General features: G+C 48.0%; 1 protein-coding gene across 4 annotated transcripts; it reads left to right on the top strand.

The window, feature by feature from the left end:
• The first annotated feature begins 370 nt into the window (after positions 1-370).
• On the top strand, positions 371-20,260 carry jph3a (junctophilin 3a). 4 transcript variants are annotated; one of them, XM_056278250.1, is made up of 6 exons: positions 371-752; positions 15,340-16,120; positions 16,573-16,697; positions 17,742-18,739; positions 18,770-18,985; positions 20,180-20,260. In XM_056278250.1, exons 1-6 carry the CDS (start codon positions 371-373, stop codon positions 20,258-20,260), a joined length of 2,583 nt encoding a protein of 860 aa, XP_056134225.1. The 4 variants fall into 4 exon arrangements, with proteins under 4 accessions (XP_056134225.1, XP_056134226.1, XP_056134223.1 ...); XM_056278251.1 differs by having other exon boundaries at positions 17,742-18,192; positions 18,583-18,985; XM_056278248.1 differs by having other exon boundaries at positions 16,573-16,706; positions 17,715-18,985.
• The last annotated feature ends 525 nt before the right edge of the window (positions 20,261-20,785 follow it).

Here is a 20,785-nt window from a genome sequence, read left to right on the forward strand (position 1 = left end):
GGAGCCCGCCGTACGACTGAGGGGACGGGCCGGCGAGCTCCCGGCTGCCTTGCCGTGAGGAGGAGGAGGAGGAGGAGGAGGAAGGCGGGGGAGGATGAGGAGCTCCTGATGGAAGTAGCCTAGCCTCCATTTCCGGAACCCAACACCTGTCTCGGGCCACTTGAGGTGACGCCGTTTTGGACGGCGTGTCCGGACCGACAGCTGGCGTGTTACAAACTAAACTAAGAGGAGGAGGAGGAGGAGGAGGAGGGCAACGGGACCCCGATGTTACCACATCCCAACGAGGCCCCTTCCCCGCCGCGCCGCCCGTGTGGACCAGCCCCGGTCCTTTTCTTCACCTTCTGACAATTTGCCGAAACCTGTTTCATGCATGTCCACTGGAGGCAGGTTTGACTTTGATGATGGGGGGTCGTACTGCGGGGGGTGGGAGCAGGGCAAGGCCCACGGCCGCGGCGTCTGCACCGGGCCCCAGGGCCAGGGCGAGTACGCCGGGGCCTGGAGCCACGGCTTCGAGGTGCTGGGCGTCTACACCTGGCCTAGTGGGAACAGCTACCAGGGCACCTGGGCCCAGGGCAAGCGCCACGGCGTGGGGGTGGAGAGCAAGGGCCGCTGGGAGTACAGGGGCGAGTGGACGCAAGGGTTCAAAGGTCGGTACGGGCAGCTGGAGAGCACAGCCAGCGGCGCGCGGTACGAGGGGACCTGGAGCAACGGCCTGCAGGACGGCTACGGAACGGAAACCTACTCGGATGGAGGTGAGCCAACACACAAAACGCACACAGACAGCGAGTCCATGTCGCCCGTGTCGGTGGCTGACGGGTAGCGTCTCCGTCGCCCCTTTAAATCGCTTTAACCGGCAACACAACCTCAACAGTTCTCCTCCGACCCGAATCCAAGGCCCCCTTCCGCTCGACGGGGAGGGGGGGGGGAGCTCATCCGGGCTGACACGGCACGTAGAAACATGTAGGTCAGACCCGGACGCGCGGCAGACTGGACGAGAACACCGGGGTGTTGGATTTCTCAGCAGGGCCGTCCTTCACTTCTCTCCCCGCCCCCCCAGTCTTTTTCTTTTTTTTCAAAAAGAACACGGAAGAGACTGGAACCTGCTGTTGGGGGGGGGTGGGGGGGGGACGTTCAGACAAAGCCAAGTCATAACATCTCATTTAAAAGCCCTGTTGAACTCCCAGCATCTCACCTCCTCCCTTCTTCTTTTTTTTAGAGACCCCATCACCCCCCCGCCCCCCCGCATCAGGACCACAGCGGGTCTCCATAGTAACGCGGAGACAGCGGGTCAGCGGGGTGTCTCGGTCCTCCGGGACCCTGACCGGGCCCCATCGGGGTGTTTTCGTAGTAAACAGGAGTCACGGCAGTCGCGTCGTCGTGAGCCCGGCTTTGTGACGTGGGCCGGTTTGGTGGCCCGACGCAGCTCCGGCGCGAAGGACCCGGATGAGCGGCGAGCGGATGCGGGAGCGGGGCGAGGGGGGGACGCCGGTCAATAAGTGCTGCAGGAGGCCGGGAGGTGCCGCGCCGAGGCGGGGGGTCGTTTTTTTTTTTCCGCAACCTTTTGTCCGTCCATAACCACCCCCCCCTCCTTTGACTCGTTTCGATCATTTTATTTCTGTTTTGGTGGCTTTTTGTTGCCCTCCCAACAAAAGTAGAGAGACAGAGAGGGGGGGCAAAAAAAAAAATAAAGACTGCGTCACGGTTGCTCACGTGGGAGGCAGATGAGCGTAACACGCACGAGCCGACACAGTTCCACAACCCCCCCCCGCCCCCCCCCCGTAAACGCGACGTTATCGATGCTGTTGTTATGGTTACCACCAGGAGCGACAGTTCGGCTTGTGATCGGTTTAGAGGCGAACGAAACGAGAGAAAAAAAAAAGCGCGTGCGCGGCGTCAGCGTCCGTGCGCGGCGCGGCGCGACTCCTCGTGAGGCCACGTCGTGTTTGTTCAGACGGTGGAGCCACAGGAGGAGGAGGAGGCCAGACACCCCGTTTACACTTGGGTTTAAAATGCGTTTTTTTTTGTTGCGATCGGATCACAAGCGGACGGCGCTAAATACAAGCGTAAACCACCACCAAACCGTTTTGGGACCACTTGCCGAGGTGGTCTGGGGACGCGTGTGACCACACGCGTCTTCTGTAGTGTAAACGCTGATGCGTCCTGATGCGACCCCGGCGATGACGTAACAGGAAAACACGTCATCGGTGCAGGATGTGGTGGTTGCGTTGGTAACAGCGCGCCAACTTTAGGAAAAAATGGAGAGAGAGAGAGGAGAGGGTGTAGGTGGTCGGAGTACAAGTGAAAGGAGACGCCTGACCTCCATTTGGGCAGAAGAACCGGACCTGTCAGTCTCAGCAGCTGGAATAGTCCGGACATGTACATTAGTGCATCTTCAAACGTTAGCTGTTGTTTTCACAGCTAGGTCGGCAAGTCTGGCGCTTGACCGAGGCCCGTTGACCACGTAGCGGAAGTGACGTAGCGGAAGTGACGAAATCTTCTTCTTCTTCTGAAATCTGATCACAACGCGCTTTGAAACCAAGTGTAAACAGGGGTGTTTGTGTTTTGCACGATATTCACCGGTATTTTGATTGCAGTATGAAATACGCTGCACATAGGCAATGCTTTAAAAACACATGTATAAAATATAACTTAACAACAACAAATCTGACAAATACGAGCGTCGTTTCTGCGGCGACGCTAGCGGCTAGGGTTCTTCACGTTTTAAGTAGCCCCCTTGGGACTTCACAGTCCTCAAAATGCAAAGGCCACAGATTCCGCGTGGCTCTGAAATAGGCCGAGCTCCAAAATAGGTCTTCCTGCACACACCGGAGAAAGGGAAGTGCAAGTGCAGATTAAAGTTAAAATCACTTTATTCAACATCCACAGCACTTGTCCCCCCTCTGATCGGGGAGTCTGCCCATTTGTCCCCGTACAGCCCCTGGGAGTCAGTGGTCAATGACGAGGGTTCAAGTTGAGCTTTCCAGACAAGTATTCCGGACTTAAAACCAGAGGGAGAAAAAGACAGAATATTCCCTGGATAAGAAGTGACTCGTACATGTTTCTGTCTGTGCTGATTTTTCGGAAAGTGATATTATCTGTGTTCTGTGATGTGCTACGACAAGCTATTCAAGTGATAACTCCTGAACATTATGCCTATATTTTTCTGTATGTAAGGCAAGGCAACTTTATTTATATAGCACATTTTGTACACAAGGCAGACTCAATGTGCTTCACCTAAAAAATAAATTAAAAACATACAGTAGAAAGGATTTGACAACTAGCTCGTGAAGAAACTTAAAGAATAAAATCAAAATGTAATGCAAGGTTTACAACTATGCAAAGGTCAAAGTGCAAGGTTTGCAGTTTAGCAGAAAGCAATGGTGGACATTAATATGGATTTAAAAGTAGTCAGTGTTGGGAGCAAGTCTCAAATCTTCTGCGAGTTTATTCCAGCTATTTGTGGCATACTAGCTAAAAAGACACTGGAAGACATGCATGTCAGGGCCAACACTCCCATCTGGACCCCTGACCGAGGCAAGGCACAGTTATCCGTATAGCACATCTCCACAACGAGGCAGTTCAAAATGCTCCACACGAAACACAAAAGGCATCAAGAGAAGCAACATAAGGCAAACAACAACAACCCAAAAACCAGTGCAGAGAGTAAAAGTTACAGTGCAATATGAAAATCAAAAGCCTTATTCAACAAAAGGCAGCAGCAGCAAAGAGGAAAGGCTTCAGCCTAGATTTCAAAGAGCTGAGAGTTGCAGCAGACCTGCAGTTTTCAGGGAGGTTGTTCCAGATATTTAAGTGCTGCGTAAACCTGATATGATGTAGAGAGGTTATAAAGCGTGGTGTTGCTGTGTTCACTTGACCGATGCGAACTTCCGCTGCTCAAGACAACACAACCAGTCTCGGCTGTTTGTTGGCTTTGTTGGCCTACTTTAGCCAACAGCCTTCATGTTGTCTCCTAAAGAGGAAAACTACTTCAAACAAATAATGTTTACCACATAATGTTTTCACTCCTACCTAAAACGACCACAGGCGGTCAAAATGACGGCCGTTTTTAAAACTCTATTTATATTCTGTCAACATAAATACCCAAATTGAGATATTAATGCATTGCGTATGTTAGTATGTCTGTTAAAAAAAAAATACCTGACACAAAATTAACATTTTAAAGTGATACTGACGTCAAAATCTGAACATTCCTATTGACAGGCTGTGTTCCGAGCTGGAATGTGACCCCGGAGAAATTCAATGGCCAAAACAGCGCGTCTGGGCCCCTCGAGAGAGATCTGTGATTGGCTGCAGATGGTGTCCAATGACGTAGACACCAGTCAATTTGCATATAGCGTGTGTCCGTAGCGAGACGGAGAAGCCGTTCTTTCACCCCCTCCTGCTAGCTACTTGGCTCGAGTTTGTGCTATTTCGCTGAGACTTTACTATCGATCTTGCTACGACGTTCTGCTATCTATCTATCGATCGATCATCTATCCATCTAACAGTTATTTGTATCATCGAACATATTGTAGCGAATTCGGGGGGGGGGGGGCAACCACAGGAACTGCCGCAGCCGGGACGCGAACCCGTACCTCCCGCATCGCTAACCGCTCGACTAAATGGTCCGACCCATTAGCCAAGGGCTAACGTGTCTTCGTATACGTCACACTGCCCCTCCTCCTTCGGGCAGCGCATTCGATGGAGGGAACCGCCGCAGCCGGGACGCGAACCCGGCTCTCCCGCACCACGGGCGACAACGTTAACCAGTCGACTAAAGGGTCCGACCCTACTTATGCGTACACGATACAATATTATTCGCCAAGTTGTATTGCGCTGCCGTGCCGTAGGCCTACCGCCATGCCGTGGTCGCATGCGAAACGCGTGGTCCCTGGATGCCCCAGCCCTGGCGCCAGCCCCGGCGTTAGCCGTTTCTCCCTTCCGACATCCCGAGACGCCCGAGACGGTGGCGTGGAGCCACCGGGTTACGAGAAGCTAGCTAGTTAGCTCAGCGATTCAGATCCTCGCGCCACTGAATTTCTCGTTTGTCTCTACGGCAAGTGACGAGCGGTACCGAGCCCCGCCCACGCGAACGCCGAGCCACAGCCAAATGACCACCCGGGAAGACGGTAGCCAATGGCTTTGGATTCATAAAACCACGCCTATTTTCGGTTATGATTCAAACTCCTGTAAACTACTAATAAGACACGTTAACCCCTAGCTAACGGGTCTGACCCTTTAGCTGAGCGGTTAGTGACGTCACCTTGTGGCGCAGTACACCCCGTATCGAATCCCGCACCGGGCAAGAAAATAACCGGTCACATTGGTGGCAGCGGTGGGATCCGGAAGTGTGCAGATCCCCAGAAGTCTCTTCGGAGCGCGGGAAGAACAAAGCGCGAGGGCGCACTTCCGGGGAGGGTGACGACTGTAAACTACTAATAAGACACGTTAGTCCCCTAGCTAACGGCTCTGACCCTTTAGCTGAGCGGTTAGTGACGTAACCTTGTGGTGCAGTACACCCGTATCGAATCCCGCACCGGGTAAGAAAATAACCGGTTACACTCCCAATGTTAAAAAAAAACATGTTCAGAAAGAGCATGGCAGTCTCTCTTTAACAACTTTAACGCTATTTTTCAAACAATTTAAAATCGCCGCTGTCCAACGCCTGTAAATACTGCAACGCCTCGGTGGTAGTCATGGTGCGTCTGTAACGGCGTCTGTGCCCAGACATGTTGGACATAATCACAAATCAAGTTTAGACTATTTCATGCTTGCGTGTTCCCAGGACAGAACGTCGTGAAGGAAATGACGCGACCAGCACACGTCATAAATAGTGACATGACGCACACGATCACGCGCAAATTACAAGCGGACATTTTGACCGCTCGTGGTCGTTTTAGGTAGATCTTATCATAACTTCTATAACCGGTTATTTTCTTGCCCGGGGCGGGATTCGATACGGGGTGTACTGCACCACAAGGCGACAGCACTAACCGCTCGGCTAAAGGGTCAGACCTAACGGGTCTTATTAGTAGTTTACCCTTTTTATGTGCAATTGATCTAAAACTCGTTTTAATGCAAATATATGCAGGAGTATTCAGCAAGCGGCAGGTCTGTATACCCCCCCCCCCGCAAAGTTATTAAACTTTAAAAATCCAAAACGGTCAAAATGACCGCCTCGTCGTGTGCATATAATAGACATTGATAGTTAACCCGTGTTTCACCCTGATAATATACACATCACTTTGTCCCTTCAGACAGAAACTGTGGGTAGAAATGCCAACATATTACACTCTCACAGAGTAAAACCCATGAAGCTTCGAGCAGGGAAAGCCTGGAACATGAGCCTGTTGTGAAAATATTACCCAGAAAACACCGGGACACCTCTTTTTTTTAACTTCAAGTACCCTGTAGAACGTCATGGTATCAGTTTTACAACTTATGCAAATGCTAGCACAAAGACAGAACCATAAATAAATATTAATTCGGGTTCATAACTAGGTTTGAAACGTGAAGCTTAAGCTGAAGATTCTTCTGTCGTGCCGTTGGGGTTTACCAGAACTGCTGCTTATGGAAGCTCGGTGTCGTTGGAAATGTACACCACTCCAGCCGACAGCAGGAGCCCTCCTGTCGCCCGAGCAGGAGAGGATCGAATCCCACAACGGCAGTGACCCAACAAGCTAGAAAGCCTCATTATCACACAGGCTTCCTCCATTTGGCAGTTTGTTACCACAGATAATTTGCCATTTCCGTGCATCTGAAACTATGTCGATTGTATTATTATCCATTACAGACTCCATGATATGTTTGCACACTGGCAGCCCATGTGATCTGGAAGCATGTCGTTATGCACTCACATCCCAGAGAGCAGACACATTTGGGCCTAATCTGGGGCACTTTTGATACTTACGGCTCAGTTACAGCACTGGCAACTGTTCTGTGGGCCAGATGTGGCCCAAATGTCATAAGCCGGGCCTGACTTGGGTTACGGCAAGTGTTGTGTGGGCCAGACATGGCCCAAATGTAATGAAACGGACTTGACTTGGGTACAGCACATACTATGTGGGCCAGATGTGGCCCGAATGTGGCTGAGTTGAGGCAGCCACACTCACCCTGAGTCAACACCATCATCCAAGGCCAAATGTGGGCCGTAAAATAACTGCAGATGTGGGTCATATTTGGGCCAAAGATTCTTTGCTCTCTGGGATTGGTCTGTTCTTGTTGTGTTTCGCATAATGCAGTGTGAATTTGCAGGGGCGGCATAACATTACCAGATGTAAATTTGCTCCTATAGTAAGTTGTTCACCGCATAACTTTATACTTGTGATTATCTGTTGATAATTCTTCTATCTTGATGATTTTGTTTAAAAACTTTGGACACCGGCAGAAGCTTCGAGCTGAGCAATGAAAAGGGTGCCTATAATCAGTAGTAGGTGGATTAAATAACAATCACAGAAAACAGGAAACGTCCAAAATCTGTCCATGCATCACTGTACATAACATTACAAGTCAAACTCATGCTGCTGGATGAGATGCACTTCTCTTCAGCGGCAGGGATTTGTCAGAATTGAGGTCAAGTAAACATTAACACAATACCTTTAAACAAGTTTTATAAAGTGCAGTATTAAAATAGTTGGTCATCCTGACTGATAAATCTTCTTGGTAAACCGTTTAAGTTTGCCCGTGTGTAAGATTGAATATAGAATAACCTGGTACAATTTTTTCTCTCTACATCTGCTCTTAACCTCTCTCGTCTGTCTCATACCGATTTTTAATTTCTATTTATTTAATTAATTTATTTCGATTTCTCCCAATTAATCTGACTATCACTTCTGGTGTCTAGACAGTGGAAACGCTGGATCTTCTTCCCCTCCTGTTCTTTCGGGGCTTTGTTGTGAGCGGGGTTCCCATGCCCCCTTGGAAAACCTGAAAATGTATATAGGCCTACCGGTTTTCTAGTCACGGAGAGCTCCTGGAAAATGACAAAATCGATCAAATGTTCGGGAAATATGAGAAAGTTAGGTTGTAAAATTTTATTTTTACCTCTTGAGGTGGCATATTGGTGGTGATATTTCTATGTGAGATGTGACTGAAGTTCAGGGTTCCCATGCCCACTGGAAAACCTGAAAATTTATATAGGCCTACCGGTTTTCTAGTCACGGAGAGCTCCTGGAAAATGGTCAAATCGATCAAATGTCCTGGAAATATGAGAAAGTTAGGTTGTAAAATTTTATTTTTACCTCTTGAGGTGGCATATCGGTGGCGATATTTCTATGTGAGATGTGACTGAAGTTCGGGGTTCCCATGCCCCCTTGGAAAACCTGAAAATTTATATAGGCCTACCGGTTTTCTAGTCACGGAGAGCTCCTGGAAAATTACCAAATCGATCAAGTGTCCTGGAAATATGAGAAAGTTAGGTTGTAAAATTGTATTTTTACCTCTTGAGGTGGCATATTGGTGGCGATATCTCTATGTGAGATGTTACTGAAGTTCGGGGTTCCCATGCCCACTGGAAAACCTAAAATTTATATAGGCCTACCGGTTTTCTAGTCACGGAGAGCTCCTGGAAAATGATCAAATCGATCAAATGTCCTGGAAATATGAGAAAGTTAGGTTGTAAAATTGTATTTTTACCTCTTGAGGTGGCATATTGGTGGCGATATTTCTATGTGAGATGTGACTGAAGTTCGGGGTTCCCATGCCCACTGGAAAACCTAAAATTTATATAGGCCTACCGGTGTTCTAGTCACGGAGAGCTCCTGGAAAATGATAAAATCGATCAAATGTCCTGGAAATATGAGAAAGTTAGGTTGTAAAATTTTATTTTTACCTCTTGAGGTGGCATATTGGTGGCGATATTTCTATGTGAGATGTGACTAAGTTCAGGATTCCCATGCCCCCTTGGAAAACCTGAAAATTTATATAGGCCTACCGGTTTTCTAGTCACGGAGAGCTCCTGGAAAATGATCAAATCGATCAAATGTCCTGGAAATATGAGAAAGTTAGGTTGTAAAATTTTATTTTTGCCTCTTGAGGTGGCATATCGGTGGCGATATTTCTATGTGAGATGTGACTGAAGTTCGGGGTTCCCATGCCCACTGGAAAACCTGAAAATTTATATAGGCCTACCGGTTTTCTAGTCACGGAGAGCTCCTAGAAAATTACAAAATCAATCAAATGTCCCGGAAATATGAGAAAGTTAGGTTGTAAAATTTTATTTTTACCTCTTGAGGTGGCATATTGGTGGTGATATTTCTATGTGAGATGTGACTGAAGTTCGGGGTTCCCGTGCCCCCTTGGAAAACCTGAAAATTTATATAGGCCTACCGGTTTTCTAGTCACGGAGAGCTCCTGGAAAATGACAAAATCGATCAAATGTCCTGGAAATAGGAGAAAGTTAGGTTGTACATTTTTATTTTTACCTCTTGAGGTGGCATATTGGTGGTGATATTTCTATGTGACATGTGACTGAAGTTCGGGGTTCCCATGCCCCCTTGGAAAACCTGAAAATTTATATAGGCCTACCGGTTTTCTAGTCACGGAGAGCTCCTGGAAAATGATCAAATCGATCAAATGTCCTGGAAATATGAGAAAGTTAGGTTGTAAAATTTTATTTTTGCCTCTTGAGGTGGCATATCGGTGGCGATATTTCTATGTGAGATGTGACTGAAGTTCGGGGTTCCCATGCCCACTGGAAAACCTGAAAATTTATATAGGCCTACCGGTTTTCTAGTCACGGAGAGCTCCTAGAAAATTACAAAATCAATCAAATGTCCCGGAAATATGAGAAAGTTAGGTTGTAAAATTTTATTTTTACCTCTTGAGGTGGCATATTGGTGGTGATATTTCTATGTGAGATGTGACTGAAGTTCGGGGTTCCCGTGCCCCCTTGGAAAACCTGAAAATTTATATAGGCCTACCGGTTTTCTAGTCACGGAGAGCTCCTGGAAAATGACAAAATCGATCAAATGTCCTGGAAATAGGAGAAAGTTAGGTTGTACATTTTTATTTTTACCTCTTGAGGTGGCATATTGGTGGTGATATTTCTATGTGACATGTGACTGAAGTTCGGGGTTCCCATGCCCCCTTGGAAAACCTGAAAATGTATATAGGCCTACCGGTTTTCTAGTCACGGAGAGCTCCTGGAAAATGACCAAATCGATCAAGTGTCCTGGAAATATGAGAAAGTTAGGTTGTAAAATTCTATTTTTACCTCTTGAGGTGACATATTGGTGGTGATATTTCTATGTGAGATGTGACTAAGTTCAGGGTTCCCATGCCCACTGGAAAACCTGAAAATTTATATAGGCCTACCGGTTTTCTAGTCACGGAGAGCTCCTGGAAAATGATCAAATCGATCAAGTGTCCTGGAAATATGAGAAAGTTAGGTTGTAAAATTTTATTTTTACCTCTTGAGGTGGCATATCGGTGGCGATATTTCTATGTGAGATGTGACTGAAGTTCAGGGTTCCCATGCCCACTGGAAAACCTGAAAATTTATATAGGCCTACCGGTTTTCTAGTCACGGAGAACTCCTGGAAATGATTAAGAAAATCGATCAAATGTCCTGGAAATATGAGAAAGTTAGGTTATAAAGTGGTATTTTTACCTCTTGAGGTGGCATATCGGTGGCGATATCTCTATGTGAGATGTGACTGAAGTGGGGCAGCACGTCGGCGCAGTGGTTAGCGTGGTCACCTCACAGCAAGAAGGTCCTGGGTTCGAGCCCCGGGGTAGTCCAACCTTGGGGGTCGTCCCCGGGTCGTCCTCTGTGTTGAGTTTGCATGTTCTCCCCGTGTCTGCGTGGGTTTCCTCCGGGTGCTCCGGTTTCCTCCCACAGTCCAAAGACATGTAGGTCAAGTAAATCGGCCCTACTAAATTGTCCCGAGGTGTGAATGTGTGTGTGTCGGCCCTGTGATGGACTGGTGGGCCTGTCCAGGGTGTCTCCCCGCCTGCCGCCCAATGACTGCTGGGATAGGCTCCAGCGTCCCGCGACCCGGCTTCGGATAAGTGGCTTGAATAGTGGATGGATGTGACTGAAGTGGTTTGTTCAACGAACAGTTCAGTTACACAGTCCTTTTAGAGATTGTTGGTGTTTTGTGTGTTGTCACCTCACACCTGTATGAACGCACCCAAGTTTGATATTGTAACGTGCATGGATAAGAAGACACGCTGGCCGCTGGCTGTCGGGTCTGAGCCTTTAGTCGAGCGGTTAGCGATTCCTCCTGCGGTGCGGGCGACACGGGTTCGCGTCCCGGCCGCGGCAGTTCCTGTGGTTGCGTTGTCCCTCGAATTCGTTACCATATCTTTGTTCCCACCTCGGTGAGAAATTTAACATTGCAAATGGGGGATTTCGTTGAAACTCGGTGATCAAATGATAACCTAATTGTTTGAGCAACGGTTTGTGTTTATGTGTCAGTCGGACAGTCAGTCCGTCCATCTGTAGAGTTTGTAGGGAGGTTTCCACTGACAATACTGAATGAGATGAGCTTCTGTCGGCAACAGCTGTCGTAGATATCTAAGCAAAACTCCTGGAAGATGGCCATGAAGAAATCCAGGAAAAAAAGAGCAGGGTGCATGTTTGAAGCTGACCGTCGAGCAGGTCTGGGTGTCAGCGTTAATTCATCACTGTAGATACAGAAGTGGATGGGGTTGTAGACACCGCCCCCTGGGGACCCCTTTTTAAAAGTAGGTTGCTGGAATTGACCTCTTTGCATGGAGGCAGAGTCATTAATTTCTAACAATACCTTCCATAAGTTTAAAGGAAGCACAAAGGGGTTTAAGAGCATCCTCCCTCGAACTAGTAAACGTGTTGGCTTCAATTTAAAAGCATCACACTTTCCACAGGTGACTGCAGGGATTAGGTTTGTCCTTTATACACTCTCTGCCAGACTTCACCTACTCTGGCACAAAGACACCTGTATTCCACTTGTGTCATACCTGTATAACACCTGTATCATGACTGCATCACACCTGTGCCACACCTGTGTCAACTGTTTCCCACCAGGATCACACTTGTGTCACACCTGTGTCACAACTGTATCACACCTGTTTCCCACCTGGATCACAACTGTGTCACTCCTGTGTCACTCCTGTATCACAGCTGTGTCATACCTGTGTCACACCTGTATCCCACTTGTGTCATACCTGTATAACACCTGTATCATGACTGCATCACACCTGTGTCACACCTGTGTCAACTGTTTCCCACCAGGATCACACTTGTGTCACACCTGTGTCACAACTGTATCACACCTGTTTCCCACCTGGATCACAACTGTGTCACTCCTGTGTCACACCTGTATCACACCTGTGTCATACCTGTGTCATAACTGTTTGCCACCTGGATCACAACTGTGTCACTCCTGTGACATAACTGTTTCCCACCTGTATCACACCTGTGTCATACCTGTGTCATAACTGTTTCCCACCTGTATCACACCTGTGTCATACCTGTGTCATAACTGTTTCCCACCTGTATCACACCTATGTCACAACTGTTTCCCCCCTGGATCACAACTGTGTCACTCCTGTGTCATAACTGTTTCCCACCTGGATCACAACTGTGTCACACCTGTATCACACCTGTGTCACAAATGTTTCCCACCTGGATCACAGCTGTGTCACACCTTTGTCATAACTGTTTCCCACCTGGATCACAACTGTGTCACACCTGTATCACACCTGTGTCACAAATGTTTCCCACCTGGATCACAACTGTGTCACTCCTGTGTCACACCTGTATCACACCTGTGTCATACCTGTGTCATAACTGTTTCCCACCTGTATCACACCTGTGTCATACCTGTGTCATAACTGTTTCCCACCTGTATCACACCTGTGTCATACCTGTGTCATAACTGTTTCCCACCTGTATCACACCTGTGTCACAACTGTTTCCCACCTGGATCACAACTGTGTCACTCCTGTGTCACACCTGTGTCATACCTGTGTCATAACTGTTTCCCACCTGTATCACACCTGTGTCATACCTGTGTCATAACTGTTTCCCACCTGTATCACACCTGTGTCATACCTGTGTCATAACTGTTTCCCACCTGTATCACACCTGTGTCACAACTGTTTCCCACCTGGATCACAACTGTGTCACTCCTGTGTCACACCTGTGTCATACCTGTGTCATAACTGTTTCCCACCTGTATCACACCTGTGTCATACCTGTGTCATAACTGTTTCCCACCTGGATCACAACTGTGTCACACCTGTGTCACAAATGCTTCCCACCTGGATCACAACTGTGTCACAGTTGTGTCACAAATGTTTCCCACCTGGATCACAACTGTGTCACAACTGTTTCCCACCTGGATCACAACATGTCCACTTTTGCCTGGAACATACAAAATAGAACCAAACATTTGTCCCCTAATCCCTCTGATACTGTAGAGGTATTTATATGTTCTTTAACTGCAGGGAAGGCGCCAGCATTTATCATGTTGAACAGGTGTGACACAGTTGTGATACAGGTGTGATACAGGCATGATACAGGTGTGACACTGGTGTGACACTGTATAACATGATAAATACTGGTGCCTTCCCTGCAGTTAAAGAACATATAAATACCTCTACAGTATCAAAGGGATAAGTTGACAAATGTTTGGTTTTATTTTGTATGTGCCTGGCAAAAGTGGACATTTTTATTTGTTGTAATAAGTACTGAATGTTTTGGCAATATGCCTTCATTTTCCACAGAAATATTACAAGACCAGTCAGAGCCATTGCATCTTTCTCTTGGTGTAGCTTTATTTGTCGACTTCATTTGTCACAAAGAAGATTGCTCCATTCAGCCTGTCACAGAATAGTTTATCATTGGCGTGGAACATTTTTGGAATATTCATCTGGGCCCATTGTTAGTACATCATCCAAGAAGTAATTGCTAAAACAATGTACTAAACAAGGGAAGCAATTAGGTTGTGTACTGACTTTGACTGAATCAGTGCAAAATATTATCTGAAGTCTTGGATCCAGGAGGAGCAATGCGGATTCCGTCGGTCCTGACCGTGGAACAACAGACCAACTCTTTACCCTTGTGGAAGTGCTGAGGGGAGCATGGGAGTTTGACCAGCCAGTCTACATGTGTTTTGTGGACTTGGAGAAGGCTTACGACCGTGTACCCCGGGGCACTCTGTGGGGGGTGCTGCAGGAGTATGGGGTACCGGGGCAGTTGCTACAAGCCATACGGTCCTTGTATAACCAAAGTGAGAGCTGTGTCCGCATTCTCGGCACAAAGTCAAACACATTTTCGGTGGGTGTTGGACTCCGCCAAGGTTGCCCCTTGTCTCCAATTCTGTTTGTGATATTCATGGACAGGATCTCAAGGCGCAGTCAAGGTGAGGAGTGTGTCTGTTTTGGGAACCTCAGAATTGCATCTCTGCTCTTCGCAGATGAAGTCCTAAAACATTTCTGAGAAACTTTGGCTACCCTCTGGACACTTGAGATAATTACCAGTTAATTATTCTGAATTGTCCTTTATGTGGCACATATGATGATCATATGATTGATGACACATCAGGACATGTCATCTGGAAGTTGACATGAAGTTTTCCAAAGTTTCCTCGCTCCTTTAGACAGAAAAAAGAACAAGATGGCAAACAATGGTGAGGAGCGGATCACTGAAGGGATTCTCTGAGACATTTGATCATACTCTCAAAGCGAAATAATAAAGCGATAGAGAGAGAATCTGTTTTTCAGCAGTATTAAATTCATACTTATTAAAAGTTATAAAGGGCATTAAAGTTAGCTAAAAGTTAAAATGGGTGCCAGGGCCCGTAATACTTAACAGGGGCTGTATGCTTTATAGGCCTCACATATGGTTAACCTGTATTTCCATCTGACAGCTCCTCATTAAGCAGGCACTTTTATCCAGAGCGACTTACAAAAGTAGTATTCCTGTGATGTCTGTCCAAGCCTGAGGCTATGCTGGAGGCACAAACGGTGAACCTCAGCATGGGGCAGGACTTCATTAGCTCTGTACCCACCTAAGTGTTACTTCCCAAGAGCAAATGTCTGTGTGGAGTAATAACGCCTCCGCGTTCCATGATATGAGTTTGAAAATAATTTTTCAAAGTAAAGCTTCGTTTAGTGAGGTGATGTTCTCTCTGGCAGAGCTGTGTACAATTTTATTAGGAAATCCCTCATTTTTTGGTTGTGGGTAAGTGGGAGCGGGCTGTCTATTTGAAGCCTTTGATACCTTAAAGCAGTGTTTCCCAACCCAGTTCTCAAGGACCCCCTATCCTGCAGATTTTCATTGTAACCCTGCATAGGTAGCCCTGCTTGTACTTACTCAGCCAATCATCTCATAGTTTCTTTTGTCTCTCTCAGGAACATACCAAGGCCAGTGGCTGGGGGGGATGCGTCATGGGTACGGCGTGCGACAGAGCGTGCCATACGGGATGGCTGCCGTCATCCTCTTCCCCCTGCGCACATCCATAAACTCTCTCCGCTCCGAGCACAGCCACGGCCCCCCTGTTGTTCTGGATGACGGCTCCACACCCACACCCACAGACGGGGTGGTGGCCGGCCTGGCTGGGAGCCCTGTAGGGCGAGGAGGGTTTGCCCTCACTGCCCCGAGCGAGGCCGACCGCCAGAGGAAGAGGAAGGGGCGCTTCAGGCAGTCCATCTTGAGCGGACTGAAGCTGCGGCGCTCGGAGTCCAAAAGCTCCCTGGCCAGTCAGCTCAGCAAGCAGAGCTCCTTCTGCAGCGAGGCCGGCATGAGTACCGTCAGCTCTGCCGCCTCCGACATCCACTCCAACACCAGTGAGAGTGAGCAGGGAGCTCCTGTGGACGCAACTGTCACCGAGACCTATGCCGGCGAGTGGCGGAGCGACCAGAGGGCCGGCTGGGGGGTGAGTCGGCGCTCAGACGGCCTGCACTATGAGGGGGAGTGGGCGGCAAACAAGAGGCACGGCTATGGATGCACCACATTCCCCGATGGCACCAAAGAAGAGGGAAAGTACAAGCAGAACGTCCTGGTGAGTGGCAAACGCAAGAATCTGATCCCACTGAGGGCGAGTAAGATCAGAGAGAAGGTGGACCGCGCCATTGAGGCTGCAGAGAAGTCTGCAGACATAGCCAAGCAAAAAGCGGAGATTGCCGTGTCCAGGTGAGACGATCCTTTTATGAGCGAGTAAGCATGTTTAGCTTCTAATACAGGAGAAGTGATTTCAGCTTCTGGAATCAGCTTTTATACGATCCATTTTCCTTAAACGATAGACTTCACAAGGCCTAAAAAAAGTTACATGTGGTGACCTTGTAGTGGTTCTTGTAGAGAATCTGTAACAGAAGCTCTCATTCTGAACGTCTCTCCTCCCTTGTTAGTTTGCAACAACAGCCAGCTCTGAATAAAGGAAACAACTTGCACTCATGTACACAGTCTGTCTCTCTCAGGAGCCTAAATTAATATAAAATGCGGAAGGATATCATTCATATCTCAAGTCTGATAGAGACTCCCCACAAGACTGTGTCTCATGGGTCATGTAAGAACAGACACTACATCAATATTGGAAGGTGGGCTGATTCAGAACCGCCTGCTCTGTTTCTTCCGGTCACTTTCAGGATGAGCCATGCCCGTGGGAAGGCTGAGGCTGCAGAGGGAGTTGCCCAGAAGGCCACGGAGGAATGCCGGCTCGCCCGCATCGCTGCCAAAGAGCTCTCTCCTTCCTTTCACATCTATGGAAACGGTCAGTTGTGTGTACAAGAGGAAGAGCTGGATCTAACTTTAATGACTCTAAATCGAAGCATCATGAGTCATGCCGTGTGACAAGTCACCACACTGTGAACACTTTACTGAATGAAAGAGCTAAAAGTGGAAAAACTAGAGTCAGGTTTGTTCTAATTCGTAGTGATACATAGACATATGTCTCCGTTCTTAGATCCATCCAACCATCCATTATCTGGGCCTGCCTAATGCAATTCAGGGTCACTGGGGGGTTGGAATCTATCCCATCATGTGTTGTGTAGAAGAAGGCAGAGAGACACCCTGGACAAGGCACACACAGACACACACAAGCTATTCACACCTATGGATATAGAGACTCCGTTAACCTGATATGCATGTTAGGACAGTGGGAGGATACAGAGCATTATGTTCACCAAAGTAACCACCCGTGTGCTACCAGAGTGAAAACTGAAAGAATAAAATCAACTCAATCTGGTAATGAATAAATAAACAAATCTAAGATCGTGCTTTGATCGTGGATTGTTTAAGGTGATGAGGGCAATGCACTTGGGTACAGTGTTGCTGTAAATGTTAGTTAGTGTGAGGAAATTCAAATAGAATTGGTTTATATAGAAACATATCAACGTGAAAAGCTCAAGGGTTTGCTTAAGATTCACATGGAAATGGTACCTTTATTTTGAAAGAATGAAATAAATACAAACCAAATCGAAAATAAATGAAAGCATGTACATAAACCCTTACAACCATAGCATACTGCGCTGAGTAATTCTACACCGGATTTTTTCTTTCAGAATAAACCCTTAACCAGAGAGGATAAGCCTTTAACATTCGAACTGAATTCATGTGTATGCTCTCCCTTAATCTTCTCTAATTAAGACTTCAGTGAGCTGTGATTCTCTGCCGAAGATTTAGTCTCGATGCATTCTCCGTCTAATTCATTGGTGCTCCTGGATGCTAACAGCAGGGCGACCCCCCAGCATGCATCCCATGTACTTTCCATGGGCGGGAGAACGGTCAGTTTATTGGTGTTTCTCTGTTTTCTCAGGTCTGGAATGTCAGAGGCCCAAGCACCAAGACGGCAAGGACAAAGACCACGAGGTCATCTCCACGGGAACAGACAGCCCTGAGCTGTGCACACCAGACACCACGCCCCCTGTAATCACACCTGACCTAAGCCCCGTGCTGAGTGTGCCCGCCTCACCCCCCCACAGCCCGCCCAAGCGTGCCCATCGACCGAGAAATGCTTGCTTCATGCGCCAGAGTGCCGTGGATGACCAAGGTGGGGCTGAGATCCAGGTGCTTGTGGAGGGGCGGGGCATGGATCTGCTTAGGGGTGGGGCTAACACTTGGACTGATGATGTGTATCCAGACCGAGGAGGCAGCAGCCGCTCCACAACCCCTTCCCTGCTTGAAGAACAAGAAGGTCAAATCAACGGTCACGAGCAAGCCCCCTTGTCCAATCACAAACCACGGGAGAAATCCTTGTCCAATCACAAGTCCTGGGAACATTCTTCTTCCTACAGAGCCTGGGAGCACTCCTCATCCAACCAAAAGCCCTCAAAGCATGCCTCTTCAAATCACAAGTCAAGGGAGTACTCCTCCAATCACAAAACATGGGATCATTCTTCCACAAATCACAAGGCCTGCGAGCATGCCTCTTCCAATTACAAGCCGCAGGTGCACATTTTATCCAATCACAAGGCCTTGGAGCATAACATGTCCAATCACAAGACATCTGAGCATGCTTCTTCCAATCACAAGTCCCAAGATTATATATGCTCTAATCACAATGCAAAGGACCATGTCTCCTCTAGTTACAGCCCTCGAGAGCATGTCTACTCCAATCACCATTCGAAGCAGCACATCTCCACCAACCACAAGCTTAGCGAGCATGCTTTGGTTGACCAAAGGATGGATGGCTTCGCTGGGGCCTGGACCGCTGAGAGCTGTTTGAGGTGGAGTCCTGCCCATTCCCGCCTCACAGAACACGACGAAGAGAGACTGAGCGATTATACGGTCGACATGAGGCTCCAGTCCCCGGAGGTGCAGATGTCACGGGGGCTGGGCCAGGAGTCTCCAGGCCCTAAAGGCAACAGGCTGCGGTCCCGGTGCCTCCGGCCCGTGAGGGAAGGATCCATGGACTCAGTACAAATGCTGGACAACCTGAATGTGGGGGCGGAGTTAGAGGAATGGCCTCTGCACAGAGACCTCACCCTCTCCCCGCCCCTCAAGTCTCCGCCAATTTCACCGGAGCAGGAAGGAGGGCAGCCAACCCTCAAATCAAACTCAGTGAGTCACTTTTCTTTTTCCTGTTACCTGAACACATTGGGGCCTGTTCAGTTTTCTGTTTTGACACACATTTCCCTTTGGTAGTCTAAAAAGGTCAAACAGGCCAGGACAAGTCGCAAAGTACATGCAGTCGAGAAATTGGCACTCATGTGACCCAAATAATTTTCCACTGAACCTGAGACTCCTTTGTGAGGTGGAGGTTATTCCGAGAGCACTCATAGGTGTGACATCTCTTAGCAAGGCTGAGATGATCCACCTCTGGTCCTTTTCTAAGGCAGCAGAAATGTTCAGTTAGTTTGCATAACACTGATTTGAAAAGGAAGGCCCAATAACCCCGTGGCAATGAGGTAAAAATCACTTCCTTTATGGTTTGTAAGACCCCATATTGAAATGCTGTGTAATTTTAGCTGCATTCTCCAACGTCATGTGTTTTAAGTTGACCAACTTCAGCCGTTTCTGTTATTTATTTATTTATTTATTTGTTTATGTGGACCCCCCCCTTTCTCCCCAATTGTATCCGGCCAATTGCCCCGTTCTTCCAAGCCATCCTAGTTGCTGCTCCACGATCCAGGGAGGGCTGCAGACTAACTACCACATGCCTCCTCCGATACATGTGGAGTCGCCAGCTGCTTCTTTTCACCTGACAGTGAGGAGTTTCACCAGGGGGACGTAGCGCGTGGGAGGATCACGCTATTCCTCCCAGTCCCCCCCCCAAAAAAAACAGGCGCCCCGACCAGAGGAGGCGCTAGTGCAGCAACCAGGACACATACCCACATCTGGCTTCCCACCCCTGCAGACATGGCCAATTGTGTCTGTAGGGACACCTGACCAAGCCGGAGGTAACACGGGGATTCGAACCAGCGAGCCCTGTGTGGGTAGGCAACGGAATAGATCGCTATGCCACCCGGATGCCCCGCCGTTTCTGTTTTTATCTGACCCAGGCATCCTGAACTGATCCAATATTTCTATTTTTGTGGGTTTAGCTATGTTTTCCTGTTTACCTGGGGAGGAGATAGGGACCACCAGGTACTCCCCCTACTGAAACACAGTGATGACTCAACCTGTTGAGGCATCAGCTGTGCTCCTACGGCCTCCATAGATTTATAGAACGGATGATGTTGATGAGCTTTGTTTTCTAACTGTGTGACTAAGTCGGAGGCCTAAACTAACCCTTTCCTTTCTCTCCCTTCACAGGGCTCCAGCTCTGTTCTGGTGGTTATGGTCATTTTACTCAATATTGGAGTAGCCATTCTTTTCATCCACTTCTTTATTTAAGCTTCTACTGGTATGACGTACTGAGACTCATTGTTACCTACAGTATACTTTATTATTACCGACTGAGATGGACATTCTGCCTATTCGACCGGAGCCCACAGCCCAAGTGACGGACACAGTAAAGCGTTTCTACTGTTGCTAGTCGCCTTTCCGACCTTACTCGAGCCCCGTTGAGTTTCTACTGCGCAAGCCTTTGTTTTGAAAAGCGACAATAGTGAGAGGTATTTGATGAGAAAGTAAAGAGTGCAGCTTTCTATTATAGAGGTACAGCGGGACACACATGCATGGGTGTTCATCACCAGGTGTCAAATGGACTGGCGATGGTACCGACCCATTTTATCCACTCCGGACAAGAACACAGCACAGCATGTACCACTTGTCATGACTAGCCACGAACGTGCTAGCCTTTAGCATGGCGGAAACCACTTCCTCTCCCAAACCCTTCAAACTTCCGGTCCCCCCTCTGGCTCCCCATCAACCAACCCCACTCCCTGTTAGCACTATGAGCTAAAAAACAAACTATGC

The sequence above is a fragment of the Lampris incognitus genome, chromosome 4 (assembly GCF_029633865.1).
Source record: "Lampris incognitus isolate fLamInc1 chromosome 4, fLamInc1.hap2, whole genome shotgun sequence".
Taxonomy (NCBI): Eukaryota; Metazoa; Chordata; class Actinopteri; order Lampriformes; family Lampridae; genus Lampris; species Lampris incognitus.

What these genes read in the sequence shown, in the direction of transcription:
- jph3a (XM_056278248.1), top strand. Translation starts at nt 371, where the DNA reads ATGTCCACTGGAGGCAGGTTTGACTTTGATGATGGGGGGTCGTACTGC. An exon ending in GGAAACCTACTCGGATGGAG is followed by an intron (nt 753 to 15,339) that starts GTGAGCCAACAC and finishes TGTCTCTCTCAG; the next exon opens with GAACATACCAAGGCCAGTGG. An exon ending in GCGGAGATTGCCGTGTCCAG is followed by an intron (nt 16,121 to 16,572) that starts GTGAGACGATCC and finishes GGTCACTTTCAG; the next exon opens with GATGAGCCATGCCCGTGGGA.